Consider the following 26,662-nt stretch of genomic DNA (forward strand, 5'->3'; position numbering starts at 1 on the left):
ACCTTTTACTAAGGTAAATTTTGAATTCTGTGTTTTTACTGTGTGTGTGCGTGCGTGCGTGCGCGTGCGTGAGATAAAGAGAGGATTGTGGCAGATTTCAGAAATAAAGTTTGAGATTTGTTATCCTGATAATGCAGTTTTGCCTTTGTGAACAATTAACTGTAAATCATTTTAACAGCAGAGAAATTATTTCAGATTCATGATGAATAAATACAGAGCAGATGGAATATGTGTAACTGAAGAGCCCTGCTGTAGCTTCTCTGTGATGATTTCTATTATTTGGCCCCAAAATAAAGGAATATCACATAATTTCCCATCAAATTCCAACATTCTGTCTATAATGCACTGCACCCCACCTAGTGGCAGTGTGGGGAGTGGGAGCCTACTGCACATTAACCACTATTAAAATAATAATAATAATTACAGATATAAGCTCACATTTTACGATGTGTTTGTAGATCTATAATTTTGTGGAATGTTTAGATTTTGAACAGTTTTGAAGATCTTTGAATAAAGGATTTAATTAATTAAATCAGGCATTCAGAATTGCAGCATGCATCTTCTGAACCCATTATCTGCAACCTTGGATATAATTCCATGGCAAAGCTAAAAGCCAAAAGTGTAAAGACTTCCCAAATAATCTTATGGAATTAGGAAAAATAAAAAAAAAATAAAAATTATAAAAAAAAAAACGGGTGGGAAAAACAACAACACATCTCTCCCCCTTTTTTTCTGAAAATGACAAATTCTGATTCTGAATATTTTTCATAACATAATAGAAAACATCAATTGAATGATGTTTCCCGTATAACATGGAGCCACGTGGAATGATACGGCATTACTATTTTAAAGATTTGAGAAAATGTAAGTGTCTTATATAACAAGGCTCTTAGTTACCGTAATTGCTGGACTATAAGCCGCACCTGAATATAAGCCGCACCAGCTAAATTTAGAACAAAAAACAAATGTTTACATATATAAGCCGCACCTGACTATAAGCCGCAGGTGTCCCTCCTGCTTCCCGCTAGAGCACCCCTGGTGGCTGTTAGCTGTATAAATCTATATATAAATCATTGTTAAAGACCATTGTAAAACTAACTACCTGGCCGTTAGCTGTAAAAGTCTTTATATAAGCCGCACCGTTGTATAAGCCGCAGGGTTCAAAACATAGGAAAAAAGCCGCGGCTTATAGTCCGGCAATTACGGTAGAAACATTTACTTTGCCATCCATAATTGTATTTCTGTGGGTTTTAATTAATATATTGGCTGAGAATACTGAGAATACAGACATTTGGGAAAATGTTTGTACGATAGGAGTCACGAACAAGAGGAAAGGGAAAGGAATAAACCAAATGAGTATAAACATGTGTGAAACAGGTTTCAAAAGGTTATTTGAGGTTCAATAGTGCACTTTAACGCATCCTCTGATCTAAATAATACAGTTATTTTCTGCAAGGGACACAGTCATACAATTAAATATAAAGTACTGCAGATCTTAGAGTGATTTATACTTTGTGGGAACTTGTAGATCTGCTGTTTTTGGTGCGCGACACCAGCACACAGCCATGTATAAATCAGGCATTTGGAGGGCACACAACAGCATCACCTTTTCCATCACTTTGGTCTGCCCACATGATGTTCTAGTCTCTGGCCAAGGCCACCATATGTGAGCATGAAAGTCATTTCCCATCCAACTACTCCAATTCCATGGAGCATAAAAGAAGGCTGGATGTCTTTCATGCCAGTAGAGAAAACACAGCAAACTGTGTTGCTAAAGTCTAAGGCATAAACCACCTTGTATCTTCATAAACAGCCCGGCTGAGACGATAAATGACAGGCTAAACTAGCTAGCTTGATAAGTTTTGTCCACAGCATATACAGTAAACATCATATACAAAGAGGATTGTTCTTTGTCGGCTACTTACTCGACTTGAACTAGCATTTAAAAAAACATAGGTCTATGCATTCAGAAATGCGTGAAATCATACAAGCACCAGTACACAGTCATTCACACACAATTTATAGCTGTCGTGAAGGAATTCAAGGTCATGGCTCCAGTGGCAGTAGCATGGTTAAGGGGAAAAAGATGAACTGGGGAATTTGACTGTAAATACCTCGAGAAGAAAACAAACTCATAATACGGATAAGCTGTGCTCTCACAATTTGGCTGAACAGAAAGAATATGTTTTCCCCAGCCCTCCACATGTTCTGTTTTATAATGACTTGTTGAAAGTATCTTCAAACTGATCTTATGCTGAGAAATGTTTAGCAGAAATAAGAGTTGACTGGATACAACTGTTTAATTATGCTCATTGTGATCTTTGGAACACGATTAATCAAAGACCAAAAGAAAAGCCCCGAACATATCTAGGACTGTTTTCTTTACCCCTAAAATTTCTTCTACAATCTGAAATCTATCTGGCTGTATTTAATTAAGTGTAGAATTGAGGAATTTCAAAGTGCCAGCCAATTCTGACGCTTTGAACTAGAACTCCGCCCAAACCCAAACACATAATAAAATAGTTATTTACACTTAAAATGGGAACAAAGACAGTTAACATTTATCATTGGGGAAACGTTTATCCATGGTCTGTGACATACAGAAGTAGTAGAAGTTCCAGAAAATACAGTGATAAGGAATCTGAAACATGTATCATAAACCCAGTGACCCCGTTTTGCTTGCAGCTTTGAGTTATGAATTTGTCAAGAATATCATATCAGTGCAAGTGTTAGCACTATACAGTATGTGAGGAATCCTCAACCTAAAAAAGGTAATAAAAAAGATGAATGATAATAATTTTTCTGAGGTTTGTTATGAGATCATAACCTGCTTGCAGAATGCTCAATGGTTCCAAGCATACAACATTTAGAGAAACATTAATGCATTACTCAGTAACATTTTCTACGGAATACAGTAAGCAGTACGTGAATATACAGTAGCCTGCATTCAAGACATTAGTGCATTATCTGTTCATGAAGAATTTCCTTTAATATAGATAGATAACAAGGTAACGCAAGTGCAACAAAAGATGATAGGCAGCAGTGTTCAGGGCTCTTTGGAAATAGATGTTATCAATAAAATACAATACAATCTTTTAATGTAAGTGCACTTGTTGATTCCACTATTCCCTTAGCATAGAATCTAACAATCATTGTCAAGTGATCAATAATTGATAACATGTTTTTTTTGTTACCAATGTAGGGAGGGTGTATTTACTGATGCTACAAACATTGTTTAGATCAGTGCCAGGTTTGTTGCTTACTTTCTAAAGGTACTTTGTTGAACATACTTGTTTTCTTAGCACACTAATTCCTCAACCACTTACACTGTTGTTGGTTGGCAAATGTCCATGACCTTTATACATTTGTATTGGCCACAGGTGAACTGATGTGGTGTTAAGGCAAATCACTTGCCTTACACATTAACATGTCTGCTTTCCAGGATATAGTGTACATGTAGATCAAGATGTTTCCATGTCCCAGTCCAATATTCTCATAATACAAGTCTTTCATTGAGCCACTGACTAATGATTAGTCACTCCATGAGCAGGATCTTCCTCCGGAGAATGTTCTGCTTTCTGAATGGCATCATTCTCGGATTCCTCCTCCTCCTCTTCCTCCTCTTCCTCCACAACCTCCACCAACAGCTCCCTGACCTCTAGCTGCTCCTGCTTTGGTCCCTCGCGGTCTAAAAACTCCTCATTCTCAGACTCCTGAGGCTCATCAGACAAAGAATGTATTTCATCACATTCTTGAGAGGGACATTTGCCCATACTTAGTTTCCGGATCCCATTGCCTGAGACACCCTTGATGTCATTATGGGTCTGCGTTCCTACGTAGGATGGGACCACTGAGCCATTGGCCAGCCTGGTGGGCGCCACATGTGAGCTTTTGGCCACACTCTGCTCCAGAATGGAGGTGGTGACATCATACAGGTGGAGCTTTTTTTGTGGTTGTGCAGGGGCGAATTTGGGTGAATATCTGAATGAATGGTCAGGGTAAACCAAGCTGGAGCTAGCAACTTTACCTGCTAGGCCAGCATGATGTTTGCTCTTCATCATTCCCAGTACTTCATAGCGGAAGCTGGAAATATCTTGCTTCAACTCCTGACAGTCATTAAAAGATAAAACGTTACAACCACAATAATTGATGCAACTACTGTACTTGAGGTACTAAGGGTCTATCCTGTACATTAATAACTGTAGATTACCTTGAAATTCTCCTCTGTCAGTCCTTCCGCTGTTTTGGCATCTCTGATCATTGCAGCCACATATCTCTTTACTAGGTTCCTCAACACCTCCTGAAAAAGATATAGATTCAGACAAAACAGGTAGAGCATTTGATCAGATTGGATCAATAACTATCTACTTTAGACTGCCAAGTGTTGGCAATACACATCCCAATGCATCTATGCCCAAATATAGTGTGTTGTCCAACTTCAATGTGTCATCACGGGCATCAGGCGCAAAAAAATAAAATCTGCCCAGCTCCATAATATGAGCGCAAAAGGGTGCATGTCCATATATGGGCATTCTGGTGGCATCAGCGATCTCCATACATGTATATGGGCATTAAAGGGACAAGATCAAATGACAGAAACAGAGATTGCCATATACTGTATGGTCATAGTGGTCAGATCAGAGGTGTGACTAGGTGTGAAGACCTGAACTCTAGATGTTAAAGGGATATTTCACTTTCACAAGCTTTTGAGAGCACCAGGGACAGTTTATAAGTTGCTTGATTCAGTATTTAGATATTTGATATTCATTGTGTCAGACACACCCCCTTCCTATACTAACCCATTGTATAGATCTATCATGAATCTATCATGGTTAAAATGGAGTTACAATGGATTTGTATAGGAAGGGGTTTGTCTGATAAAATGAGTATCAAATATCTAAATACTGAATATCTAAAAACTGTCTGAGGTGTTCACAAAAGCCTGAGCAGACGATAAAATTACCAATTTATTTTTTAAAGTGAAATATCCCTTTAAGCTAAGACAAATACTGCTATTGAAAAACAAGCAAATCAATACCTGATACTGATGGTTTATTCGTACATTTTCAGCAGCACGTCTCTGCAAAAGATATGGTGTTATTTCTGCACTTACTGTAACAGTGCATTTCACATTCTCTATTATTTGCCTTCAGTAAATAGCGTCTTTTGGAGGTCCTGATATACAGTATGTTAACTTGATGTCTATAATCATTTTGAGAAAGAATGAGTAAACTCATTTAGGATACTCTTTCTGAGCTATCTTGTTTGATTTCATTGTCACAATTTCAAAACCTAGGACATATCCACGGACACAACTCGGACCTTACCCCTAAGGTTCCAAATGTTTGTCTCCTTTTTGTGCGTGTTCTCTTCATCGTGTGTGTCTTCATCCATCTAAATAGATATAAAACAGACTTTGGACTAGGGATGATATTGAATGGAGAAGGAACAGTCCCACTCTCTTCAAAGTAACTCATCCATAATTTTGTTCTTGCAAATTTCCACTCTATATCAGCATGGTCCTAAAGGTAGAAAAAACATTGAACAATAACATTTTTGCAATAGGAACAAAATGTATATCTTGTAGCAGTATTATTATTAATGTCGATTTGTTTTTCACCATGCGCTGACCGGTTGGTGCATTGTCTTAGTAAACTGTAGTGAAAAAAGAGGGTAGCACTCAGAAAGGATCCATTTACTTGTTTTAATTGTCCACATTATGCCATTTTAAACCACAGAGGTTTTGTCCATCTGGCGGAACACACACACACACACACACACACACACACACACACACACACACACACACACACACACACACACACACACACACACACACACACACACACACACACACACACACACACACACACACACACACACACACACACACACACACACACACACACACACACACACACACACACACACACACACACACACACACACACACAGATGAAGGCCGGATGGCCGAAAACATTCTGTGGTTTGGAATGGCATAAAATGGACAGTTAAAACAATTAACCTTTCTGAGTGTGACCTTTGTGGGTGATGGATGTGCCACTTACAGCAATGTGCTGGTATGAGTTGTTCATCATTGCAATCAGCATGTTGAGAAGAACTACAAGGGAGATTATATTATAGGTCCCAAACATGGTAGCGCCCACAAACTCAGTGAACTCATGGGGTGCCTTCACATTGGTCACATACAGGCTGATCAGGCCAAAGACAGACCAGAATAAAGATTGCAGAGTCTCAAACAACCTAAAAAGCAAACAAAATGCAATACAATTATTTGTGGCTCAGGCACTGATACATATTTATGGGCAGATGTGTCTTATGAAAAGAAAAAGCGTACGTTGAGAAGGCATTGTTTTGGTTTTGACAACGGATGCCAACACATTCCTCTTCCTTCCTTAGTTCCTCTGCTGTATCATAGTAAAAGTACAGCTGGTTGAGGCCGTTGGCAAAGGCTACAAGCACCAGACAGTAGATGAAGAGGAACTTGAGGATGTCCAGAAGCATACGACCCAGTGAGATCTGCAGTGGTCCCAGATGTGAGTTGGCAGTGAAGAGGCAGATGAGGCGCAAGGAGCTGAAAATGTTGGCGATGGCAAACAGCGCCTCAGCCACCAACGTCGGGTGCCACATTTCCCATTTCTCTCTTGGTTTTTCACCACTAAACTGTTGGAAAGAAGGAGAAGATTCACTCAACATTCACTCTACCTACAGTATGTGATGATGATGCAGCAACATACTGCAAGTCATTTTATTGGCCCTGAGGACTGTGGCAAAATGTCCAAAATGTAATGAAGAACATAATGAAAGAAATAGAAATATGCATTTAGATCATACTTTGCAAAAGGCAACAATCTTCATAGAAATGGTTGCAAGGTACAAAGAGTTCATAATAAAGTCCATTAAGTTCCACCAGTCATGTATGTAGTCTTTGAAACCACCATCCCACATCTGTTTGATTTCTGTCCATATGAAGCCTGTGATAAAGATGAGATAAAGGGTTAGTACGCACATTATGACCAAGTAGTGTTTAGGTGTCCTTGCACGTAGCTGTAAGAGTACCACTGATTATCCTGGACAGGGTGCGTGCGTGCGTGCATATTACCAATGACCCAGGGGAGGATCATCCACTCCACAGTGCTGGGAGCTGGGCCTTGCCGGTTGGAGTTGTTTGAGACCACGTGCTGCGAGGCCAACAGGAGCAGCAAGAGGAACGTCAGATAGGACGCTGTGTGACAGATGAACTTAATGAAGGGCTTCCGGATGAACAGGCCAAGGCGGCTCTTTGGAGAAATCAGGTAAAAAAAGCAGAAGAGCGGGAAGAGGAGGCCAATGAACACACACATGATGAACTTCACTGCCCAGTGGCGCCTCCTCCAGCCTGGAAACTCATCATACCAGCGAGACGCCAGAAGCTGCTGACAGTTGGGCTGTGCAACAAACTGAATGAAAGCAAGAGATGGGAAGAAACAGACAGAGAATGAGAGGGAGGATGGCCATTGGCCAACATAGACAGACAGAAAGAGGTGGATAGTTATGGTGTTTGGTGGTCATTTTCATTTATTATATAGGTTATATTGTTAACTATATATTCAATTGCAACTATATTATTGTGCGTGCCAAATAACTTAAGCACCAATCTTCCAGAGGTATACAAACTACAGATTGGCCTGTATACTGTACCTTTCTTGACAATATAAAAGTAAAATATCCTTGGCACACAATACAAAGCTACTGAGTGGAACAAGGAGTTCAAAAGAACTCCTTGTTCCGCTGCGTGGACTGTCTGTTTCCATCCTCCATGTTCTTTACCCTCTGAGATTTGATATAAACATCTGCTGGACATCTGCAGTTGGTGATGGGACTTAATGTCTGCCTAATTTTGTTATGGCCAAATGGATCCACATTGTAGTAGGGTAGAGAGCACTGAATTGGGTCATTCATCAAACAGACAATCAGATACCTTGGATGGCTGCAACTTGTACTGTTTATGCCACAGGTTTTTAAGGTTTTCAAAGAGTTTCTTTAAATTCAGTATGGCACAATGTTTCGGTCCAACTGAACTTCATCAGGTGTGCCTGATGAAAGTGTACTCAATAAAACGATTAATGTAAGTGAAGCCAGAGTGCAATAGACCATATTCACACCGCGGCCATCTTGGATCACATGACTTCCTGGAGTAGCAGCCTGCATTACAAACCATTGTGAACAATGGAGCGATGGTCCCAAAATATGAGTTCTATTCAACCAATTTCTTTTGACCAAATGGACAAATGGGCAGATGACAACATCAACATCCCCAAAAGGATTAAATAGAAGCTGGGTACATCCACAATATTCATGGTAGTTAGTTTGCAACCTTACTGTGTAAAAAGACTTGCTATCTGTGCAGTGCTTGCTCCACTATCAAATTAACTATTTGTTGTTAGATTGTTTCTGATTAATATGCAAAAATCACGATACAGTATTATTAACTATATGATGGCAGAGCAATGCAGACTAGCTGCATACTGTAGCAAGTCTTTGTACAGAGTAACACTGCAACCTAACTACCATGAATATTGTGGATATACCCTTCTATTTAATCATTTTGGGGATGTTGATGTTGTCATCTGCCTGTCAATTTGGTAAAAAGAAATTGGTTCAATAGAATTCATATTTTGGGACCATCGCTCCATTGTTCACAATGGTTTGTAATGCAGGCTGCTACTCCAGGAAGTCATGTGATCCAAGATGGCCGCGGTGTGAATATGGTCTATAGCAGTGGTGGCCTGAGTGAGCAAGTATGGCTCACACTCACACACACACACACACACACACACACACACACACACACACACACACACACACACACACACACACACACACACACACACACACACACACACACACACACACACACACACACACACACACACACACACACACACACACACACACACACACACACACACACACACACTTCAAACTTGGGTTTGATTTTTTTAAGCCAGAGGTCTTCAAAAGGGGGTCTGACCCCTAGGGGGTCCTCAGAGCTACCACAGGGGGGCCGCCAAATCTTTTTGTGATAGGATCATGTTTTTTACATTAGTCACTTGAACCCTAGCATCCCTATTCTTAGTGGAACATTAGCCAAAAAATAGCAGATCTACAAGCTCACAACACCTTGCAGCACAAGGCATTGACTTGTGAGCTTGTAGATCGGCAATTTTTTAGCTCAGGTTTGGTGTAGAGAGAAAAGAAGAGCAGACTAGTAGGTATTGACAGTTCAAGTGGTTAAATATAATAATTCAACAGATGATAGTGCTGTCAAACAAGTCTATGCTGTATAAGAAATCCATGAACATTTTAAATCTGCAACACAATTTTTTACGTTATTTAGTGGGGGCCCCTGCTTCATCTGTCTCTCAGCCAAGGGGCCCTTGGCCTGAAAACGTTGAAGACTCCTGTTTTAAGCCATTTCAAAATAAGGGTGCCACAGCCTGAGGCTAGGGCTATTTGAGGGGAAAGTGTGCATGGAAAAGTTTAGGAAGCCCTGCTCACACAGTAGCTCTAGGTTGACATGTTTTACAGGATTTGTTGAATCTGTAGTCGTGCTGGTAAAATTGTTGCATTATCAACATGAATGCCAACACTGTTTTGGATGAAGATGTAAGAATATAAAATAAAATAAAAACACATACATTTATAGCATCGTAATTCACAGTGAAAGGACAATAAAATCCACTCAGTAAGTTATTAAGGGGTTTATGATGGAACAGCCTATACATTCTTTTCACAGTCTGGAACATTTTTAGAGACCGCATGCCATTCAAGTCCACAAGGATTTTACCTGTGAAAAAGAATATCTAAACTACTAAGATAGATATAATATCTGGTAAATAAAAATAATAATTATGTTTTAAATATATTCAATATTTAAAATATTGTTCATATATTCATCATGAGCAAGCAGCCTTTGAACCTCACATGGAGCTTGCTTCACTGTACGACGGCGTGGCACGCCGAAAATAGCAGATCTATAAGCTCTCATGCACTTGTTTACTGAGTGTACAGCACTCTACTCAGTGAACAGCACTTTGGTTCAATGTTTTCGCTCTATAAATAAAGTGGGTTTAACTTGTAGATTGTCCATTTCTGGGAAATGGGACAGATCCATGTTGATGACATGACTTTAGAGATACTGTGTACCGCTTTGTGTGATTTTAGGGCAAAATCTGTAGGAGCAGTGTCCAAAAATTAGTTTAGCAAAAGTCGGCCTGATGGTGGCACTAGATGGGACAGATGCATGTTGATGACATGACTGTAGAGATACGGTGTACCGCTGTGTGTGCTTTTAGGGCAAAATCTGTAGGAGCAGTGTCCAAAAATTTGCAAGAATAGGCCTCATGGTGTCGCTAGAAGAGGGCCATGTGAGAGATGAGGAGTGGAGGTTGTGGTTTGGCTGAGTGTGTGTGGAAGGTTTGGCATGGATAGGGGCAATGGTGGCAGAGATTTGAGTAGGGGAAAAGTGTGACGTGACGGACAGACTGACAGACAGACAGACAGACTGTAAAATAAATGCAGTTTTTCTGGCACTCCAAAGGGGGCAATGTTATTCCACCTAAAATCCTCAACTTGTCTTATGCGCAACCTTACCAGACACTGACATGGGAAATGTATAGAACATTCTTTCATCACTAAAACTATAGTTTAAATTTAAAACATTTTGACTGCTACCTTTGACATTGTGCAATTAATATCTATTATGGTTAGGTATAAAGGGATACATATACCATTATAAACAAATAATCAATTATTGTGCCAATAATACAGTCCATAAGAATATTATGATTGGGTATTGTCACTATTGTGTGTAGGCTAGATGTTTTCAAGCAAAAATCAATAACTAAAGTTTATAGGTGCACTCTGTACAGTGCAAAACTCCATCAGCGGGCATATAATAGGACTGCCATTACATTCAGTTATACTGTATATAGTGTGTGTGTGTGCGTGCGTGCGTGCGTGCGTGCGTGCGTGCGTGCGTGCGTGTGTGTGTGTGTGTGTGTACCATTCTCATGAGTAAGCACTGTAACGTCACTGACATTGAAGAATTAACAGACAATTTTACATGAAACTGCACCTAGAATGAGATGTACCGTGGTAGCCAGTTGACTTTGTCCCCTTTGCCAAACTAGTTACCATAGGTACCTATAGGTACCTAAATTAGGAACGCCCCCCAGATTCCTTAGCCGCACCCACATAAATAATGTATTTATTTCAAGGTGTAGTGTTTCCATTCAGCCACGGGGTGGAATTTTTTCATAGTGAGCAGGGGTTCATGTGTTTACTCAGCAGCCAGATACCATGTGTACCTTTTCTGTTAAACTAAACTGTTTAACTTGTAACAGTCTAGTATTTCTACTTTTCAGTATTCTATATATATTGAAGTAACAAATGTTAGTACTTTTCCCCCCTCTGATAAAAAGGGATATACACTGTTAAAAACAATACACATGATCTCGTAAATAAAATGATGGCAACTATTTACACTCAATTTTATTGAATAAATATTATTTGCTTGTAATTAATTAAATGTAACTCATATATCATTAAATGTAATGCATTTAGAATGGGTAATTTAAATTGAAACTAACTAAATTAATTAACACTTAAAAACAAATATTGAGTTCATACTAATTGACTAATTGAGTTGGCATAGTTCTCTGTAAATAGTACTAATGCAATTAAAGTTGGGTCAAAACATTTAATATGACTAAATTCAAACTGAAGCTAAGTTGCCAAAATTGGAACGATACAGTCATGAATTGCATGGTCTGGTGGATGACCATGCTAATATTATCTGACATTAAAATAAGAACAGATTGGTTTCAGGTTTTACTTTCCAGACCATACTAATCTATATGAATTGCTCCAAGATTAGCAATATAAACAATATGGAACATATATCCAATATGTATGTATTACTGTTGAGAACATGGCAATCTTGGAGTTACCATGAATTATTCTCTTCCAGAACAATAGGGGGAGGGAGCTCAACCCTAACCTAGCAGCAAAGCAGTTAATGTTATGGTTTAGGCTCAAGTACTGAGAAATCAAATTCTGACATATGACAGTCAGTTTGCCAAGGCAGACATATGGATATGACACAGTTTGCATTTTTAGCTCCCGAAAGCTTAGAAAATGCCCCTGGAAACCTAGACAAATGCTTTTCCCAGCATGCTTTGCATAACAGGTGACCAACATATTTGATCAATCAAGGGAAAGATGTGGAGTAAACTAATCAGCTCTATAAAAAGTAAAACAATATTCTCAGAATGATGGATTCAAACAATATTCTCGGAAAGATTTCAGCTTAAAAACTACTCGATTAATGTAGATCCTCTATTTTCATTGCCACAAATGGGTCCCGTCCCACTGTTGAGTCAGAACTCAGCAGATTTAAGAGAACTGCACTTCCCAGAGTGCAGCAGCAAAATGGCCGCCCACCTGATTGGAAGCACCTGAAAAGGAATGGAGGTTCTGAATTCACTCAAGCAAACAATCTCCAGGGAGCAGAAGCTCCAGAAGGGAGAAGCTTCATGAAAGAAAATCCAAGTTCCACTCAAACGAGTTCAGCCCAAAGACGCCAATGGTTGGTGAATGTTTTGATTTACTTTGCAGGTTTGCAATGCTTACATTTGTTAATGTTAGCTGCTTAATTTAATTAAGAAACATGTTTCAGCATAAGTTCATTTTGAGGTAAAAATGCCGTTAACTTAAAGGTATAAAATGTACAAAAACACAAATGTTAATTTAAAAGCTGCTAAAAATGTTAGAAATTCATGAAATTGCCACGTTAACAGGTTTAAAATACCAAGTGGAAAAGAGCTATTCTTTAAATGTTTATTTATTCCTTTTAAAGGGCTTAAAGTGTTTACAATGTTTAAATTGACTTAATGTTTAAAAGCATTTAATTATTTGAAGAAACTTGTTGACAATGTTGTTAATCTTTCTTTCTTTCTGTATTCAGGTTTTCAACCTGATGATTGTGAAGAACCGTCAACAAAGAAGCCAACTGATGAGAAAAGAAAGTTTGAAAATAAACTGAGTTTTAAATCTGAGTTGTCCTTGAAGTCCTTTGGAGCCGAAACTAGAGAGTGACTTGACACCCACTGTTTGAGTGAGAGGGGGGGGGGGGATGACATTAAGCTAATCATCTGGGGACCCCACAAAATAATTTGGGGACCTTACAGTTTGAGAACCACTGGTATAAAGTAATTAAGTATATTTACTTATACTCTACTTAACTCATTCCCCGCCCCCCCCCCCGATAGTCCTGAGAAAATCCCAATGTCGTTCCCCGCCAGGCCCGATAGTCCCGAGAATTTGCTTTTATATAATGTAATGTTTAATTACATTCTTCCACAGCCCGTCACAAAGTCTGAGCCTTTTATCTTAAAGGGAACCTAAAATATCACACATCAAAGTAAGTGTGTTTGAAAAAAATACTGTAATAATGTATAAATTGCAATACAAATGTATAAATCTCCCCATAACCCACAGTGAACTGGCAAAAGACGCATTTGAGCTCAAAAGGCTGGCTGCCGGAAAAAAAAAGAGAAGAAAAAAAAGTGTGAGAACAGCTGTGTGTGTGTGTGTGTGTGTGTGTGTGTGTGTGTGTGTGTGTGTGTGTGTGTGTGTGTGTGTGTGTGTGTGTGTGTGTGTGTGTGTGTGTGTGTGTGTGTGTGTGTGTGTGTGTGTGTGTGTGTGTGTGTGTGTGTGTGTGTGTGTGTGTGTGTGTGTGTGTGTGTGTGTGTGCTTCCCTCCAGGACCACTATATCTCTGTTTCAGTGGTCCCTGTTGGACCCCCTGATGGTGTTCAGTCCCATAAAAAAACAGTGCTATCAGTGAGATCTGCCTCTCTCTCTCTCTCTCTCTCTCTCAAGACACAAAACACACAATTATCGCCAATTCGCCATATAAATGCTTCTAAAACGTACCTGATAATGATGATGGTTGATTTGAATCCACACCCTGGGTTATAATCCATATATCCAGGCTATAATATTAGTTTTATAATGGTATTTAGTCCACAAACTTTAGTCCACAAACAAGCCATGATCGCCTTTGCAAAGGTGGGGGTCCCTGGTCGCCTTTCTAACGGAACCAATAAGGGGTCCGCGGGTCCAACGCTTCGCCGACCTCCCAGAGCAGTGCGGAGTTACATAACATTGTAAAATCAATCAATAAGCCGATCATTTGTTACATAAAGTTCACATGATCCAGTTGCAGGGACAAGTGGTCCCTGTCGATGGGGTCTCACAAAGGGGGTCCCCTGGTCTCCAGCCAACACTTAGGGAACCAGGTGGGCGTGGGGGTCCCTGGCCCACGCTCCACCAAAACAAGCATCAACTACAGCCAACAAGCGATCGATCAACTACAGCCTCGCCTCGTTAGCAAACTGCGTCTGCCCTGCTCTTGCCAGGGCAGTGCAGAGGATTTTTTAGGGGCAGGGGGAGACATTTTCTAACATGTGCTAGAATGTGAAAATAGCAGATCTACAAGCTCTACAAGCTCTCAAAGTGTCGCAGAGCGACGTGTTGAGAGATTGCTGATCACCTTGTTGAACAAATGTCATAGCAATCCATTCTAGAGGTGTATTCTAGAAGTGTTATTGCGACCGTCAGGGAGCAGTTTACTATGAAAACCTCCACCGGCCGTCCGTCGGTCGGTCACACGTCACACCTTTGCCCTGCTCATATCTCCGCATCAGTATATAGGGCTTGTTTGTTTATTGTATGACATCACGCCACATCATCAGCTGTGGACTCTGTGATGTCATCGTATCGCATCAGTATATAGGGCTTGTTTGTTTATTGTATGACATCACGCCACATCATCAGCTGTGGACTCTGTGATGTCATCGTATCTCCATATATGGCCATCTCCGTATATGGAGATATAAGTCGTCCATGCCCAAGTATGGGCTGGTGAGGTCAGACTTTGTGTGATGCGTAGGTTATCTCCATATATGGAGATTCAACATTCCAGGCAATGCTCTCTTCCCTGGTGAGAATTGCCCCTTTATATAGGGCTTGTTTGTGTATTGTATGACATCACGCCACATCATCAGCTGTGGACTCTGTGATGTCATCGTATCTCCATATATGGCCATCTCCGTATATGGAGATATAAGTCGTCCATGCCCAAGTATGGGCTGGTGAGGTCAGACTTTGTGTGATGCGTAGGTTATCTCCATATATGGAGATTCAACATTCCAGGTGTAACTATGGCTACCCGTATGACGTGAGAGGTGGAGGTTGTGATATTTGTGGAGATCATCTCCCGATTAGGGAGTCTTACTGGTTGTAAAGACTCATGCCCCCTTTGATGTCAATGTGTGTGTGTGCACCTGTAGGCCTACAGAGCGCAACTAGCATTTACACACAGAAACAGAGAGACAGCGCCCCCAAGTGACTTGTAGCAGACTTGTAGAATACTGTAGCAGTAATAGTATATCAATGTGAACTTGCTGTTTTTGGTCAGACATAGCATATAAAAATATTTTTCTCTGCATTTTTCTAAACAGAAAATTCTAAAAATAATTCCTATTACATAATTACATTAGTACACTTATCTGATAAGTGCCTGACGCCATAAATACAAATATCAACTGAGTTATTCGCTCGAAAAGCCATCAATCACAAAAAGGTCAATATCTCCAGTTCTTTCAATTATAGCTGGATTTTGGTCAAAAATGGCTATTTTGAGATGGCTGCAACTATAGAAAAAAAAGCTTTTTATTTATTTATTTTATTTTTCGGTGAGACTAGAGTTTGTCCTGTTTCATTTGAGGTTCTGTATGACATTGTCGAAAAAATACAGAATTTAGGAAAAATGTCAATATAAAAAAAATATATCAATTTTTTTATTAAACAAAATGGCAGGAGAGCCATACAGTCAATGTTAAAATGGCGGCCAATGTGTTAAGTAGGCCTATAATTTTGAGTTATTTGTTATTACTTAGTATTTCCAGTTTCCAATACTTTTACTCCATTACACAGTACGCTTGTAGATCTGGTATTTTCAAAGTAATATTTTATACATTTTGAAAACATGAGATGCCTACTTCATGAGTAGGCATACTTTTGCTATTTTTACTTTAAGTACATTTTGATGGAAATCTGTTTCTGAATACCAGACATTTACTAGTAACAAATATTTCTGCATTATAGTATTGATAATTTTACTTGAGTAAAGATCTGAGTACTTTTCCCACCACTACTCTCTTCACCCTGCATAAGGGGATTATTATTAGGTTAGAATCCATAGCCTATTGCATTCAAATGTAGCCCTGCACAAGGGGATTATTATTAGGTTAGAATCCATAGCCTATTGCATTCAAATGTAGCCAATATTAAAGGAGTAGTTCACCCCGAAATAGTTTTTTCCCCCTATTGATTAGTCACACCATGGAGACTTGAATTTAATGAATATATTTTTTTTGTATTTGCCGCATTCCTAAGACAGTTTTAGGAATGCCATGTCGGCTAATTATAAGCGACTCTGGGCTTGATTTCCATAAAGCTGCTTGTATAGCCTATATTGATAGTTGCTGGTTGTTTTATTTGTTGTGAGCTTGTAGATCGGCTGTCTGTCTCAGTCACTGCATAAATAAATATTTTATAATGTAGCAGTGGTTTGCACAGACTGGACTTTTTAATCTCCATGTTATTGTCTTGAACTGAAGCACTGAAATGGCAATAAAGTATTGAATCTCTCTCTCTAAGCAAGGTAATACATAAATACATCAAAAACATAGATAATAATTTAAGAAAAAAAAACTCTTTAAGGGTCCATTTGGTTCCATCAACATCTACCCTTTTGAAGTAGCAAAAACACTTGAGACATTAAGACAAAATCAGTCTCTCAGTTTACATTACATGTGGTGGAAAGAGTTGTAGTTCCTAGCCTTGAAACCTCAAAAGTCTAGTATCTCCCCCGCTCCATAAAGTTATCCCTATTGGAGTGATGGTTAAGATATTGGACTTTCACGCGGGAGGCCCGGGTTCAAAGCCCAGGTGGGGACGTTTCGCATCACCTCCGTTACAATGGTGCCTTGACCCAAATGCGGGCTTCCACATACTGTAGGAGCTGGTCTAAAGGGGGGTGAGTGTGGCGGAGAGAGTTGCAGCCCTAAGCCTTGAAACCTCAAAAGTCTAGTATCTCCTTCACCCCATAAAGATTTGGAGTGATAGTTAAAGGAGCTATAGTCAACTTTTTCATTGTAGGTGTACATCCTAGTCTACAGACTAGGATGTAAACAAAGTACGGGCCCTGTAAATGTAAACAAAGGGCCAAAATGATTATTTTATCATTATTTTACGCTTTTTGTGGTCATTTTTTAATTGAAACACATATATGAAGCTTATTTTTTTATAAAATATTTTCGAAACATTATTTTTATTTTAGCATCCGTTTTTCAAGAAAAAGTTGACTATAGCTCCTTTAAGAGCCAAAGCCCGGGTGGGGAGGTTCACATCACCTCCGTTACATGCACACACTAAATCCACAGATTGTTATTTATACCTTGTTATACCTTTGAAGCCAGGAGCTACCCCTGTGTCTCATTAGTATTTGCTATACATATAACAACATAGTTTATTTTACATTTTTGAAAAGAGTATTTGAAGGTTTTCTGAAACCTTAGGTTTGGTTTTAGAAAGCAAATTAGAATTGCCTACAGTGAGTGTAAAAAATAGACATTAATCTATTAAAATGTTTAATAAAATAAAATAGCTGATTATTTAAAGTGAGCACACTATCAAACTTATCTAAACTTATCAAGCAATCTCAACACACTACAATTTAATGTCATCTCTAGAGGCAGCCAGCCAGTAAATAGTTGATCAGCCCTGACACCTAGTGTCCACCAATCTTATGACACAATGGAAGGCCTCCAGAGGTGTGTTTTAGCCTAAACTCCACCCTTTGAAAAAACAAAGGGGTGGAGTAAAAAACAGTACCTCTGGCAAAACAAAACCTATAGGTACCTCAGAGGACAAAGTCAACTGGCTACCACGGTATACAAACAAAGGTGGCAGACCAAGCCAGCCTATTATGCATTTGACATGTTATTGTCAAATGCAGAATTCTTGTTTGGGAAGTGTACATGTGTATGATTTCAACCAAGATGTACTGTATTAGGCTACAGTAAATTAGTTTTGGTACAGTACATGCATTGGCAAAACTCTGCACTCTGAACTGTATGAAGGGCACTCAAACTGAGTCCAAAGTGAATGGACATTAAGCCATTAAAACCAGGAAAGCAACTGTGTCCTTTTTTATTTTAGCATTGGCTATTCAAAAATAGCAGATAGCTCACAGCGCATCACTTCGTGCCGCACTGCGAGCTTGTACATCTACTATTTTTGAACATTTTTTAAAGTGTTCGCAGCCAGATATATCCATCCTTTTCCGCAAGACTTTACTGTAGCATTATCATGTGCACTGTACGCAGTTTTTAAACTGTACACTGTTACACTGTATGGTTTTTGTTGTTTTTGGGTTGTCTTGGGTGACTTGTTGTTGTCTTGTTGTTGTGGGTTGATGTTTTTGTGTGTAATAAGGCTGAGAGTGCTCCTGGCACAAGCATTTCATTGTATGTCTGTACCTGTATGGATATGCATGTGACTAATAAACCTGAACCTGAACCTGAATCTGCAGTTAACAGCAGACATATAAGCTCACGCCGCTCGCCTTCTGCGCAATGTACGATGGGATGTTGGAAAGTTGTGGATACTGTATAAATTTGGGGGTCCTTGGCACGAAAAGTTTTGACTACAAAAACAAACAACAATAGGACCAGCCATACCACACACACACACACACACACACACACACACACACACACACACACACACACACACACACACACACACACACACACACACACACACACACACACACACACACACACACACACACACACACACACACACACACACACACACACACACACGATATGGGGTCATTTTGCCACTCATTCTGCATGAAAGAATTATGTGCCACAATTAGATTTCTTTCATATCAGGGATACAAAGTTGGCATCAAATCCAGGAGAAAAACGTTCCAGTAAAGATGTTAAAGAGCATTAAAAGCTTCCCCGGAACGCCCTTATTAAACTATTACGAGGTTTACATTTCAGGCAAATGCTACATCAGTTTACCATTGCATCATTATCCCTAATTATCCTATTACCATGGGCCTGAGAGGGCTCCTATAATGCATTGGGAAGAGACGTCTTGGCAATTACTTGCTGTTCTGAAGTCCCACAGGACGTCTCCACCCATCTCAGTCCACTTTCAGCTCATTTCCACAATGCTTTTCTACAAACCATCACTGTACAGTATGTATTCATTATAGTGTGTGTGTGTGTGTGTGTGTGTGTGTGTGTGTGTGTGTGTGTGTGTGTGTGTGTGTGTGTGTGTGTGTGTCTCATGATGAGTGTACAGTGAAAGATAAATAAATATATAGATGGGAATGGGACATGACATGATACTGAATCTGTTTTGTCTCCATCACCGCTGTACTGCAGTGTGCACTCTGCAGTACACCACAACAGAGTAAAACCTTTTTTAAAGCTGCTCTGAGGAAGGCTGAAGCCAAAACGTGTCAGTGTTCCCAATAAATAAGAATGTTTATCTGAGTCTTGCATCCTTTATGTTTTAGTGCCGCTTTTTCCACTTCGGTGGTATTTGAACCTAACAAAGTAAAATCCTCAGTGTTCATTTAACTACTGTATGTGTGTAAAAATTGACCCAAAAGTAGCTGATGTCGGGCACTCAGGTGGAGCAGTGGTAATGTACCGGCCCACATCCTCCTGGTGGGGGCTCCTCACTGGTAGGTGAGCCAGTAAGATACAACAGCAGTGACAACACAAATAAATGTGTGTGGGGAGAAATCAATTGGCATAATGATAAACAATTTGGAGAAAAGTGGGTAAAAAAGCAACAAATTAACAAAAAAGTACGTGATGTCATAGATGCGCTTACCTCTTTCTGATGATATTTGATGGCCAGCTTCAGCCGGGCCAGATCGTTCACGGTCTCGTCCAGCAGAGGGTTGATGTCATCGCGGTAGTTGAGGATTATCTCCAGCTCTTTGGAGCTGCGGGTCTGGTCCAACAGATCTTTTGCAAACTGTTTGCACAGCCGGGACAGCCCCTGGTATTCGGACTTGAACTCGTTCTCCACCACGCTGAGCTCGTGCAGCTCCCAGCTGAGTTGAAAAGCGGTGAGGAAAGGGTCCTCACTGGAGAGGGCGATGAGAGAGGGGCTGGAGAGGGCCTTGTAGATGTTGATGCGAGAGCGCGAGTGCCGCAGTCCGTCCACGTCTGAACTGACCCCGCACTCTCCGCAGTTGCAGCGCACGGCATGTGGCTGAGGTATGGAGACACCTCGCTGCACAAGCAGTTTGATGATCTCATAGTTGTTGGTGTGGGCTGCGAGGATGATTGGAGTGATGTCCGGGGTGAAATCTGAAAACTGCCTGTCCAGGAGAATCGGTGGTACCTACAAACAAAAGAAGACCACAAAATTACACTGTCCTGAAAAACAATGAACATAATGCGACGCTGTTGTTTTGTCAAAACTCAGACAATACACAGAGCCTTTGCCAAACATACACAGTAACTAGAATTAGTGCAATTCACCCCGATGAAAGCTATAGGCTGAAATACGTCTCTTCTAAATATAGCTATCTTTATATTACAAAAGAGTAAGTGATCTACTTCCGGGTCATGTATCGCTAACTTAAATACCAAACCACTTGGCCAAGATGTACTACATATGTACTAAATATAGCTTAAAAATTCAAACACCCATGTCACCTTTGCAAGATGTCGTTTCCAAACCTCTGTATACAGTTGTATTCGTTATTACCCTCATATTTTGCCTCTGTATAAAATAGTCCGCCGGTCAAATATGTCCGACCGGAAACGTGCGCTGCGGCACAATAGTTCCGCCACAATAGTTCCCCCCCATTTTTTTGAAATTCGTCTGAGGTTTTCCTGACTTTTTTCATGCACCTTACTCTTGGCTAAAGTCACATTAGAAGAACCTCTACTTCAGTAACTACAAGTTGGTGAAGAATGAATCTAACTGTGTCACACCTAACTTTGATTCTGCTTATGTACCGGTATCCGTATGTTTGCAATGGTTTTCAATGGAAACAGAGCATTTTGTTGTCAGCAACAAAACGCTCTGTTCCCATTGAAAACCATTGCAAAAAGAAGACCACATACTGTAGGCAGAATCAAAGTTGGGTGTGACTGTACCCTCAGACAGCAAGTCTAACACTAAATAAATGGCTTGTGGTTCTGCCATTGGCAGAATATTCTATAAGGTGGAAGCAATTCCTTTTTCCTTTCCCACAGAAGAACACTATATTATGCAGAGAGAAATCCTCAGTGTAATTTAGTTTAAATCTCAGCGTGAGAGTCAGAATGGGGTCCGTTTTAGTCAATTAGTTATTCACACAGAGGATTTTACTATGTCTGAAGTCCATTACAGCGTGAATCCAGCAGTGTCAAATAAAACTCTAGATCAACAGCACCACAAGGGCTTGTTAAGCTGTCCTTTTTCAAACATGCGGAGAAAGCATTCTTGTTCCAAAATCTTTTGCAAAAAGGCTTAGAATTGAAAACAACAAACAGACAGGCAAAATACCGTAATCTCAGAGTTGGGTAACCAAAATAGATATAGCCTTGTGCTGTGCATAGAAGATAATCACATCTTCTTCTGGATCTTTATCAGATTTAACCACTCATAAAGCAGCATCTGTATTGTGGGGGAAGCTTTTGGTGAAAACAGATCAACTATTTTCAGCAAAAGCTTTCCCCACAATAACAGAAAACAGAAATTACACTAGCATAGAGTCCTGAGGGACACCTCTCAATATTATATTTCTATATTTTTTGCCGGAATCATTATACAAATACAAATAAAATTAATTATAGGCCTATCTTGATTGTGGAAAAATTCAAGCACAGTTGGGTCGTGCTCCCTGCCTCTGTGTGTGTGTGTGTGTGTGTGTGTGTGTGTGTGTGTGTGTGTGTGTGTGTGTGTGTGTGTGTGTGTGTGTGTGTGTGTGTGTGTGTGTGTGTGTGTGTGTGTGTGTGTGGCAACAGTGCAACTTGTCACCAGCGGTATTGCATATAGTAACTTAAATAGATAAATAGCACACGGACACACTCAAGTGTATAGGAGACAGTTGTAGGCTCAAAAAAAAAAGAAATATATATATATATATATATATATATATATATATATATATATATATATATATATAGCCTGTATATAATACTTAAAAAAAAGATATAGGCCTAATTAAAAATAATAATGTTTATAATATAGACCTATTTATAATAATTAAGAATAATGATGTTTACCTGCTTCTCTCTGCTGGGCTTCTTGTGGTTGAGCAGCAGTTCCACTGCACCCACAACCTCTTTGCGGATGGCGTGAAGCAGCGCGTCCCCCACGTACACATTGAAGCTGAGCAGCAGCTCAATGATCTCCAGGTTCTCGTTCTCAATGGCGATGAGCAGCGCCGTGCGGCCCAGGGGGTCAATGCAGTTGATGTTGATCCTGAAGTAGATCTCAGCCTCCTCCAGGGCCTGCGTGACGCTGCCATAGTCGCCCTTCTCCACCGCGCTCAGGTAGGCCTTCTCCATGGAGGAGAGCTCCGACTCGGCTCGTACGATCCTCAGGGGAATCCGGTCCCTGAAGGCGGTGTTGTTCGCCTTGCGGTAATACAGCTGTGACATTTTCTGATAGACCGTTTGAAGAAGAAATAGATGGAAAATAGTAAGAAAGAGAAATAAAGACGTCAGAGACAGTGGTTTAAAGTTGTTTGAAATATGTTTTCAGTTTCACACACCTTTGGTCAGGACAATTAGATTTGTAATTTGAAAAAACAAGAACGCAATCAACATTTATGTATGAATTGAGGAAAAAAATGGACCCCAATTTAAATAAGCCCAAAAGTCTTCTTGTGGTATATTTTTAACTCAAGTCTCCATGCTTGGCATGAGTAGGCCTAATAGGGAACTAAAAAGTCATTTTGGGGGTGAAGGTGATACTCCTTTAAGAAAATTAGGTAACAGGCCTGGCTACTACTATCTATTTTATGGTCCCAGACTAGACAGTTTTATTACATTGCTGCATTAATGACTAGCCTACCACCCACCTTATTTATTCTTTCGGATTTTAAATATCTTTATTTTCTGTTCGAATCGTTATAAAAATACAAATAAAAGTAATAAAAACTGTAGAAAATCAAATTAAGAATATTGTAGGCTACTACCTTCCAAACGTGTTGCCCTTTCACTGGAACGATGCGTATTCCCACTCAGAGATCTCACTATCTGTGCCACTGCCAGTCCAGTCGATGCTCAAACATTGTGCCTTGTTGTGAGAAAGATTGGAGACGCACGCATGCATATGAATGGATTGCGCGCACACATGCACAACCGCGCGCATATAATGATTAGCCTTCTGGCTAATTAGGCTGTAGCCTGGAGGGCAGGCTAATCATTATGCGCTGTGTCCATCTGTAGGCTACACTACAGCTGGACACAGAAAACACAAACACAGTCACACAACAGAACACAACGGCCGCATGTCCAACATTGGACGATGCAAAAACGCTGATCCACGCTTTTGTTTTCTCTCGGCTTGATTACTGCAACGCACTTCTCTCTGGTCTGCCAAAGAAAACAACTGACAGTTTGCAACTTGTTCAAAATGCGGCAGCCAGAGTTTTAACTAAAGCTAAGATGAGAGAACATATTACTCCAGTCTTAGCGTCGCTACACTGGCTCCCGGTTGTTTTTAGGATTGATTTTAAAATTATTTTACTTGTTTATAAAGCTCTAAATGGTCTGGCACCTTCGTACCTCTATGACTGCCTGCATAGATACGTTCCAAACCGCCCACTCAGGTCTTCTAGTGCTGACCTACTCGATGTGCCTAAAATGAAATATAAAAAATATGGTGAAGCAGCTTTCTGCTTCTACGGACCGACAGTTTGGAATAAACTCCCACTACACCTAAGACAGGCAGCCTCTGTGGATAGCTTTAAAGCACAGCTCAAGACCTATTTCTTTACTCTTGCTTTTAGCTGAATTATTTTTTTATCTCTTTGATGCTATTGACGTCCACACTGTTCTGAAATTGTTCTTCAATGTTTTATGTTTTTATTGTTCTGCTTTATTGTATTCATGTGTATTTTATTTTTTCTGTTAAGTAACTGTGCTTCATTTTCTGCTCTGTAAAGCACTTTGAGCTGCATTTCATGTCATGAAAGGTGCTATACAAATAAAGCTTTATTATTATTATTATTATTATGTCCACAGAATGGAACAGCCATTCATTTGGCAATTTTGGCATACAGGTCCGCTCCAAGCCCAGAGTCAGACCAGGATCATGTTCAAGCAGCCTTGCCCTTGTGTATGAGTAGCAAGTGTAATAGTGCGATCCTCAAAGCAACAGGAATTTTAGCAGATGCTGTCTAGAGCGATTTACAGCAAGGTAACAGGAGAGGCCTACATAAAAAATAGTAATCTAGTTGTATAGAATCATAATGATCATATTAAAGAACCCCATCAGTCTAAACAGTATAATATAAAATAAACAATCTTTGTATATGAAACAATACAAACTGGATGCAGTGTTGGGGAAGTTAAAGTTGCATGTAACTGAGTTACGTAACTATAAGTTGTAACTTGCTGGTAACTGAGTTGTATTCATATTTCTGTAACTCGTCAAGTAACTGAGATACTTTTTGGTACATTTTTGGCTAGTTACAAGTTACAAGAAGTTACAAGCGAAGTTATAATTTTACATTTAAGTTTCATAATTTTCTTATTTTTTAACTTTATTTTAGGAACACAGATGTTTACTAAAGAAAATATCACCCTTTTTTTAATAAAACATAAAACTCAGTTGAGAGGCATATTTCTGCTGGCATGTGACTTTTTTTGTAGGATATTATATTTTGTTTCATGTACATCAAATGTACATTCTGAATTGAATGCTGAAAAAAGTAACTCAAGTTACTCAAGTTACTTTTACTATGTAACTTGACACTTTATAAGTTACATTTCTCCAGGGGTATAACTTTAACTTGATCAAGTTACTGCCATGGTGAGTTACTTGTAACTGTACAAGTTACGCTTTCAAAGTAAATTCCCCAACACTGACTGGATGCCAGATCAACAAATGTGTCTAGATACATAGCCTACTCTACCAGCACAAATCTTCACCTGGCAGGGTTGCCTACCCAGGACTGTATCAGTACTGCAAGGAAGTAGACAGATGGTGAAACGTTGTGTTTATATTAGGATTAGGAAATGTTAGTTAGAGCTGCAACTGCAGCTCTAACTATGATATGTTTTTTGCTTTTACTACCTACAGCTCAAGAATTATAGGCCAAATGTGAAGCAGACAGTTACAACACCACCATGAAATTTGAAAATCTCCTGCTAGCTAGTAAGTGGAAAGTTCACACCAATCTGTCCCCCAATGCCGGAGTTTAACTCTTCACAGTTGCACAAACAGACGGACAGCCTTCAGCCATCCCAAATGGCAGAGATAATGATTCGGGGAGCATTGGTTAAATGTAGTATACACATGATAAACAGGGCCAAGTACTTAGACCATTACACTCTCTGCCATAGGGATGGGACGATATGAAAATGTCATTATGTCACAATTATTGTGTCCAAAGAATTGCGATTTACGATATTATTGCGATAATAAAATTATCCCAAATATCCATTATCCTGGGCGGAACATTCACTTTGCTACGCGTTGTGAGCAAAGACTTTTGGTAGAGAGTGGAAAAAAGACTTTCAAGTACGTTATTTCCAGGTACATTTTTACCAATAGAGGGTTTTAGAATGATGCACAGCTCTGCAAATAAAAGGTGAATTGATCCCAGTGCATGGCGGAGGATAATTTCACAATAAATGTAAATCTCCACGATACGATTATTCTGAGTGTTTTTTATCACGATAAACGATAATAACTATTATCGTCCCATCCCTACACTGCCAACATTTGAACATAACGGTTGAAAGCTTGAGGCTGAAGATGGGAGACTATGATACGGTGGCATCTGGAAACAGACACAGACAGTGTATTGCAGAGATAACATCTTAACTCTAAGAATACTGTGAATCATGTGATTTTGATTGCAAACCAAACACAACTATAGCATGATTGTGTGTATGACTTGGAGGACACATAGTACCTACTATTGTACATTTTCTATTCTATACATATATATATATATATATATATATATATATATATATATCTCACAGAATGCAAAATTCCTTCCATCGGGAAATACCTGTAGTCTATTCAAGCTGTGAGATAATATAACTAAATGCACATAGCAAAAATTGTAGTGTAAATATCTACCTATTTTGCAGTGGTTGGAGGTGGTCTATACCTACTCTTCAAGAAATGTAAGCCTGTTGTTGGGTAAGACACCAAATGTCAATGTTTTGTTTTATTTATTTGTTGTGATAGGTTTCACGTATTTCACATATCACATTTCAGCAGTAGTGGCTTTGGTGCTACCACACACCTAG

General features: G+C 39.6%; 1 protein-coding gene across 1 annotated transcript; it reads right to left on the reverse strand.

Moving 5' to 3' along the window:
• Positions 1–3,524: 3,524 nt before the first annotated feature.
• On the reverse strand, positions 3,525–22,828 carry trpc4b (transient receptor potential cation channel, subfamily C, member 4b; the record flags this gene model as incomplete). Its single annotated transcript, XM_080731852.1, has 9 exons — positions 3,525–4,106; positions 4,211–4,300; positions 5,039–5,080; positions 6,069–6,264; positions 6,359–6,684; positions 6,856–6,995; positions 7,124–7,460; positions 20,055–20,573; positions 22,451–22,828. The coding sequence occupies 9 exons, from the start codon at positions 22,826–22,828 to the stop codon at positions 3,525–3,527; spliced, it is 2,610 nt and encodes an 869-aa protein (XP_080587978.1).
• Between the last annotated feature and the right edge of the window lie 3,834 nt (positions 22,829–26,662).

Source organism: Nannobrachium achirus (assembly GCF_963921795.1).
Source record: "Nannobrachium achirus genome assembly, chromosome: 8".
NCBI classification, from domain to species: domain Eukaryota; kingdom Metazoa; phylum Chordata; class Actinopteri; order Myctophiformes; family Myctophidae; genus Nannobrachium; species Nannobrachium achirus.